Source organism: Zingiber officinale, chromosome 6B (genome assembly GCF_018446385.1).
Source record: "Zingiber officinale cultivar Zhangliang chromosome 6B, Zo_v1.1, whole genome shotgun sequence".
Lineage (NCBI taxonomy): Eukaryota > Viridiplantae > Streptophyta > Magnoliopsida > Zingiberales > Zingiberaceae > Zingiber > Zingiber officinale.
The window spans coordinates 94,827,568-94,834,631 of NC_055996.1; the positions used below are offsets into that span (position 1 = coordinate 94,827,568).

At 35.5% G+C, this 7,064-nt stretch overlaps 1 protein-coding gene across 4 annotated transcripts; it reads right to left on the reverse strand.

Annotated features, from left to right (window-relative positions):
- Positions 1-2,660: 2,660 nt before the first annotated feature.
- On the reverse strand, positions 2,661-6,568 carry LOC121993232. Of its 4 annotated transcripts, none has more exons than XM_042547942.1 (10): positions 6,394-6,565; positions 6,037-6,149; positions 5,875-5,963; positions 5,681-5,799; positions 4,877-4,948; positions 4,480-4,535; positions 4,201-4,357; positions 3,428-3,526; positions 3,255-3,344; positions 2,661-3,016 (listed from the first exon to the last, which is right to left on the reverse strand). In XM_042547942.1, exons 3-10 carry the CDS (start codon positions 5,948-5,950, stop codon positions 2,957-2,959), a joined length of 729 nt encoding a protein of 242 aa, XP_042403876.1. In that variant the 5' UTR covers positions 5,951-5,963; positions 6,037-6,149; positions 6,394-6,565; the 3' UTR covers positions 2,661-2,956. The 4 variants fall into 4 exon arrangements, with proteins under 4 accessions (XP_042403876.1, XP_042403875.1, XP_042403873.1 ...); XM_042547941.1 differs by having other exon boundaries at positions 6,269-6,565; XM_042547939.1 differs by lacking the exon at positions 6,037-6,149 and having other exon boundaries at positions 6,394-6,568.
- Positions 6,569-7,064: the final 496 nt, after the last annotated feature.

Sequence of the window (7,064 nt, forward strand, 5' to 3'; positions counted from 1 at the left end):
TCAAAACGTCCTTTCAAAACTTGCTTTAAGAAATACACTTAAAAACATTAAAATAATTTTAAAACTTTTTTGGTAGTCTCTTTGAAAATGTTTTATAAAATTATTTTGAGAAATAATTTAAAAAATTACTTTTGAAAAATATTTTGAAAGTTATCTTAAAAATTGGCTTGGAAAATTATGATAAAGTTTAACTTTGTAAAATATTTTGTTTTGAAAATTTTAATTTTCAACCATTTACAAAATTTTGAAAATTCTTTCAAAATTTCCTTAGTAATCTCTTTGAAAATATTTTGCAAAGCCATCGTGTAAAATGCTTTGAAAACTATTTTATAAGTTATCTGTTTTGAAAACTATTTTATAAATTATCTTGCTTTGAAAGACATTTTAAAATATTTTTTTAAGAAATGCTTTGGTTGAGATTTGACAAAAGGAAGTCTAGTTGGGTTGACAATTGACTGAAGTCTAGATTGGTGGAAATATGGCAGGAAGTCCTGGTGGGTCAAGGGACCTGACATCAAGGAAGTCTACAATTGATAAGTGGAGGTAAGCAACTGGAGGAGAGATCCAGTGAGGATGCGTTCCTAGTTGAGAGAACAATAGGCGTCGATTCGACCATGAGTTTCAGTGAAACTCAAAGTCAGGATCGGACAGTCCGAAAGCTGTCAAAACTCTTACTTTCTATATTTTGTTTATCTGGACTAACTCTTTTTTCAAGAAAGATAGTGTTGAAAAAAGGTAGTTCAGGGGCCAGGAAGGGGTTTGGGCACCTAGAGCTGCTCTAGGCGCCCAAGCAAGTTTCACACAGGGAGCACCTAGGCGGGTGCCTAACCAGGCACCCGGGCGGTTTGGGCGCTCGGAGTTGCTCCAAGCGCCTGGACAGGGGAAAGTTCATCTTCGTGGTGTGTTGGAGTGCAGCGACTGGCCAGCCCACGTCAACGGTCCAGACACCCAGAGGTGGTCGGGACACCCGGAGGTGGATAAACTTCAGGGATGAAGATTCAATGAGAGCTCGTCATGTCAGCCTAGTCCAGCGCCCGAGAGGGGATCCAGGCTCTCGGACGGGGCTATAATAGAAGGCTTTAACCAGTAGCTTCAGTACAACATTTTCTACAACTTTCCTTTTTGCACGCTGCTCCAAGAAGGCTCTAATGATCCTGAAAAGCTGCTTCGACAATCGACGATTAAGGAACTTTGTTCATAGTTTCTTCTGATCGATAACTTTTAATTTTATAGTTCATGTACTCAAATTTTGTAACTCAAATATTCGAACTGATAGTGATTGTCCAACGAAAGCACTCAACGAGTGCGGACCTTGGAGTAGGAGTCATCGAAGACTCTGAACTAATATTTTCGTGATTCTTCTGCACTACATATTCTGGTGACTTTCGAAAAAGCTTAAAAAGCTATTCACCCTTCCCCCCCCCCCCCCCCCCCAATCCAATCCAATACATATATGTAAAGAACCATATAAAGTCTTACAATAAATCACTTCAATGAACTATTTATCATAACTAGCATCCACGTTTAACTTTCGACATCCCAATATCTCAAGCTAGTGAGAAACAACTGCTTGGCCGAACCAAGGAGTATAACTCGTGCTAGTCTTACAGAATTGATGATGTCCGAATGTACCAATTCGACGACTAGGGAAATTCTTATACCTTTATAATTGCACATGTAGAGATAATCATAATTTATGATCCAATCACAAATTCTTTCATGCTATGAATTATATTACGGGCATTCAGTAAATGAGTTTAAAACTATTCAAACGTATAATATGCACTCAAATAATGAATCTATATTTATCAAATAAATAACAAAATCATAAGGCGATTTGTTTTGGGGCATCCCCCAAAATTTAACATGTTAGGCCTAATATGAATCAGACCAGGCCTGGAGGATCTAAATCAGCACTACCACAAGCTTGGTCTGATTCAGATCATGCCCAACGTGGGCTTGATTTCCTGGAGGCATGATCATATTCTGGCTTATTCTTTTAATAATATTTTAACACCTCCGAAGAGACTGAAATAAGCAATGGAGAACATCATTGGACTTCTTGTAACCTTAGAAATCCAGAGTCAAAATCCAATGATGGATCTAGATAGATATGATTAGACTTATTTCAAGTCCCGTGGATTTTTAACTTTTTTAGAGGTGTTAACATGCTATTGAAAAAATCAACTAGAAGTTAATCTTGATCTCTGAAAAATTAGACTCACATTGGGCCCTGATCTAAATTAGACCAGATCTGTTGTAACGCAAATTAGCATCATCAGCCGTGTTAATGTAATTAAGCTGTGTTAAAAAATCAACATCATGATAGGTATGTATGCCTATAAAAAACAGAGATAAGAGAAAAAAAATTTACATGGAGAAGTAGACCAGTAAAATAGAAAAAATATACACCTAAAGAAGAGGAGTAAAAACAGATACACCTTTTAGCCATTTTCAAAATCTTAGGGTGCTTTAGGTGTGCCCTGGCAATTCCCGAATTTAATAATACCCATCATTCAATATAATGCAGCAGTGGCAGGTCAATTCGTCTTCCATACTTTTATATAATTTATAATATACCCACCATTCTATTTGAGCAGAATTATACTATCTAGCATCTTCTAGAAAGAAAAGACTTGAGCCTTTGCTGGTTTTTCAAGTAATCGAAGGGAGAATTATTGAATATATTCATAAAGACAGTAATTTTCTCCTGAAAAAACAAGTCAGGATCATATACACGTGAAAGATACAAAGTAAACAATTAAAAAGGTAAGAACCAACTGATCTCCCTTGGCTGTGTGTACACTTCAACCAATGATTAACCACTATCAACCTTAAACATTTATATATTTAAAAAAAAGAAAAAAAATTAAATTCTGGCAAGTTGGAAGCTTCATGAGGGAGCTCAGTCTGAAGTGAGTCACTCAGATGCTAGTGAGACCTGCAAATGCCTTCCTTATAGGGCAGACTGCTGCAATATTAATGCAGCTTCATTTGCTGCTAATGCAGCTGCTTCCTGAGTATATAAGATGACAATAAGCAGCCAGATTCAAATCAATCAATAGAGAGCAAAATATTTTTTTTTTAAAATAACTATTAGATGCAATATAAGTTAGGAGAATCAGTGTTTCCAGTTTGCAACAAGAACTATGTATTTGAGGGTAAAGGTCAAACAAAAATGTTGTTACTATTTTCCAAAATATGTTCTGTGCAAGATGAACGAATTGACTAATAATGCACTCAGAGAAACTCACTTTTCTTCGCCATCTGCGCTGCAAGATGCTAATGGCCCAAGCCATGATGTAGCATGGCAACAGAAATACAATAGCACGCAGAAGAAAAATCTAAACCAGTCAAAGGTCACATGAGTGAGCAAGAAGGAAATGCTAATATATAAATAAATAAAAGAATCCAAAACTCTGCTCACTGAAAAATATGTCGAAACATCATCGTCATCATCGCCATCATCAAATTCAACAACAACAGAAATACTGAATGCTTGCCGTAGCAATAAGAGAGTCAATAACTGCAATGGGACACAAACCATTATAACTTTGCACCATAATTTGGATGTATAATTGGAATGTTATAAGAGACTTAATAACTGCAATGGAATACAAAACCACTATAACTTTGCACCAGAACTTGGATGTATACTCAGAAATCAAGCAGAAAGCAATAAAAAATTTGCTTTAAGTGAAGCCATTTTAACAGTAGACAATGGGGTAAAAAGGACACTTTTGCGAGCAAAAACCATAGCCATTTAGATCCCAATGGACCGGTAAATAACCTAGATTTACATGGATACTATGATTTTCAAAGATGGTAATATCAAATAGATAACCAGATAATTGTCTCCTCAAGGCAAGAACTAACTAATATTTAGAATGGAAATGCTTTTTGTAGCGTGTGACAAGTATACTAGTCTCAAGATGATCAAATGAGCTTAGTTAACCAAAAGTAAAAACTTCTATAATATTTAGTCTTCATCATAACTAACATGAATTCTTGAAACAAGTGAATGGAACAATAGCAACCAACTTAATTTTGAATGTCCAGAAACATTGTTATACCTTTTTTAACTCAGTAATCATTATATTCTTATAGTAAAAACACCATAACAAACAGAATTTTGTAACTTTCTTACACGGACAGATTTAACAAGTACATAATACTTCCCTGTGACTCATTAAGACTCACCATCAGAACAACACTACGACAAAGAACAGGACCGCTGACTTCAGCAGAATCATACTCATCATACTCAGTTTCAAGAGAGTGGCGATGGGCTGCTGTTGTTGCAAGAAACCAAGGGTCGTGTAAGTCCAAATGGGATCCTGAGATAGTCAATCCACCACTGCAATTAATAGAAATAATTTCATGGTTTTATTTTGTACAACATAAAAGAAAAATGATGCGCATGAAGTTTGAGAAGTTTACATGACCTGAAATTAATTTTGGTATAGATAAGAGACTTGCCTGGCATCAACTGTACATTGAGCACTTGGCAGTGTAGAGTATCCAGGTGTGTATTGCTGTATACCATGAGGATAAATTCAGATGCATGGACTGCTAGCTACAGGCAAGTCTTTATGCTTGAAGAATATTAGTATATAGTTTTAATAAAAGCTAAGAACAGTGACTAGAAGTCTAAGATAGATTTGGATTCTGGAGAAAAACAAAACTAATCACTGAACATAGACCAAACTAGAAGAGCAGTGTGGTCTAGGAAAAACTGTCTTTTCATCCTCTAAAAAGTTGAGGACTGATGCTCATTAACTTCCACAAGAGAGAAATGATCAAATTTTCTTTCAAAACTGCAATGCCCATAAATATAGATGGAGAATTTTGAGTGCGTGCTCAAAATTATAACTACCTCATTGCAGATTTCACAGGTTATATCGCCTTTTTCATTGCACCAGTGCTGCACGCATGTTCTATGAGCATACTGAACATACAAGAAATTTAGATCATCATGATTCATGCGAAAGGATAATAAAATAACCACCAATTTACTAGATAACAAGACTTCATTGACTAGAGAGAAATTGTATAGCCTTGTCATAGAAGTTAGAGAGACAGATCTCTCTGATAAGTAACTCTTTTCTCAATGACAGTAGTTATTCAAAGATTAATACCCTAGTATTACAAAATGATATCACTTCCTAAGACCGAACATCATATAGACATTTTTGGGAATCCTTTTTTTTTCTAAAAGAAATATTATGCAACAACTGAATTTATAGCTGAAGTGTCCATCCCTTGCAAATTATTACAAATTCAGTCAAATAAATTTTTTCATAAATGTAGAAGGATGATAATATACGTCAAGTTTTCACCGAAAAGGCTGTTTGACGCAGTTCTCTCTTAACAATGGCTAGCAAGCATCTAAATTTTTCCTTGATAAATACAATTGATAGTTTGCAAGTCATTAGGTTGAAAAATCAGATTTCCACATGCTTTAGAATGTGGTGAAACTGTACATAAATCATGGGACCATGAACTTCATCTCGGGTACTTTGGTTTCACTCGGATGTCAACCCAGAAACTTTTGTAGTGAATTTCATACAATTTGTTTAAGAACACTAGCATTATGTTGTTCCCCCCTTCCCCTTTTTCTGTTGGTTTGAATGAAATTTCTAAAATTAACCAGAAAATAAATCAAAGAAATATGTTAGACCTTCAGACTGCCGCTACAGGCGCAAGGGATCTCGAAGTCTTTCGATAAACCCTCCTCTTGGCAGATACGACACTCCGCCATCTGAAGAAGCTGGTCTCCCTCATCTGCAGCACTGTTTTCTACATCGATTGAAGATTAGCAGTTAGCAAGGACAGGCATATCATGTCCTTCAGCTACCCTGGATAAAGAGGGACCTTCATCCGCCGGCATCGTTCCATTTTTCCCGAGCAGCATGAGTCGATCAACATACAGCACCAGATGATCTTCCATACGAGACGCAAATCTACAACAAAGATTTATAAGAAAAAGAGGTGAAATCTCAATTCCCTTCCGACCCCTCGGTAAAAGAAAATTACAAGGTTATCCGCAGGATTAAAACTCTGTCATGTAATCGCCAGTGAGCTGCCTATCCACGACCTAGCCAAGAATAAAATCCGAAAAATGGAAGTCCCAATTCCAGTACAAAGAACTGCAGCGTTGACAAAGAGAGGAATCTCAAGAAAAAAAAAACCTAGACTGGAATTGCAATGCCCATTCAAGGGACGATAAATCAATCCGCTCCTAAATCAAACTTAAAGCAATTAAAACCTAATAAACACAAAAATTGAAGCTCCCACAGTCATTCAGAACAAAAACTACAGCAAAAGGCAGCTCTTTTCCTCGCGAATCACGGAAATGAGAGTTGGAAGAAAGAACCAAAGAAACGGATGCACCTCTCCATCGACGACAGAAGCAGAGCAGTAGCTCGCGCACTGCAAAATTTTTGTCAAAAGATTCCAAAATTTACACCGTAATTTCTAACTATAAATAATTTTGAGACGACATGGAAAATGACATCAAAATTTTTGTTAAAAAATAACAAAAACAAAATCCCTTCTTTGTTACTCTTCATAAATGACATTAATTGATGTGACTTCTTTAGTTGTTGGATTTGGTAGAAGAGACCTTTCATCATGGTTTTCTATATTAATTAAGCTCTCAACATCAAAAAGTCTACAAAATTAACTTATCCTTTTCCTTCCTTCTAGCTCAAGTTAGTACAATATGATTCCGTTTCATCAATCCATCTCAAAATCTAATATGAAAAAAATAAATCACGAATAACTGTTAATATTAAAATAGTAAGTATGCTTTAGACTAATGAATAAATTTTATTGATTAGTAGATTAGATCTAGAATTAATTTTTTTGTTTTTTAGCTACACCAACTATTAAATTATGAGGATAATTGATTCAGTCTTATAAAATTTTTCATTGACTATTCATAATAAGTCTAATCGTTCAATATATTAGATTTATCATTTCACTAAAGAAAAATGCCTGGAGTATAGTGTAGTTAGAAATCAAACCATCCGTTACACTGCCCGGTCAAAAAAAGAATTTGA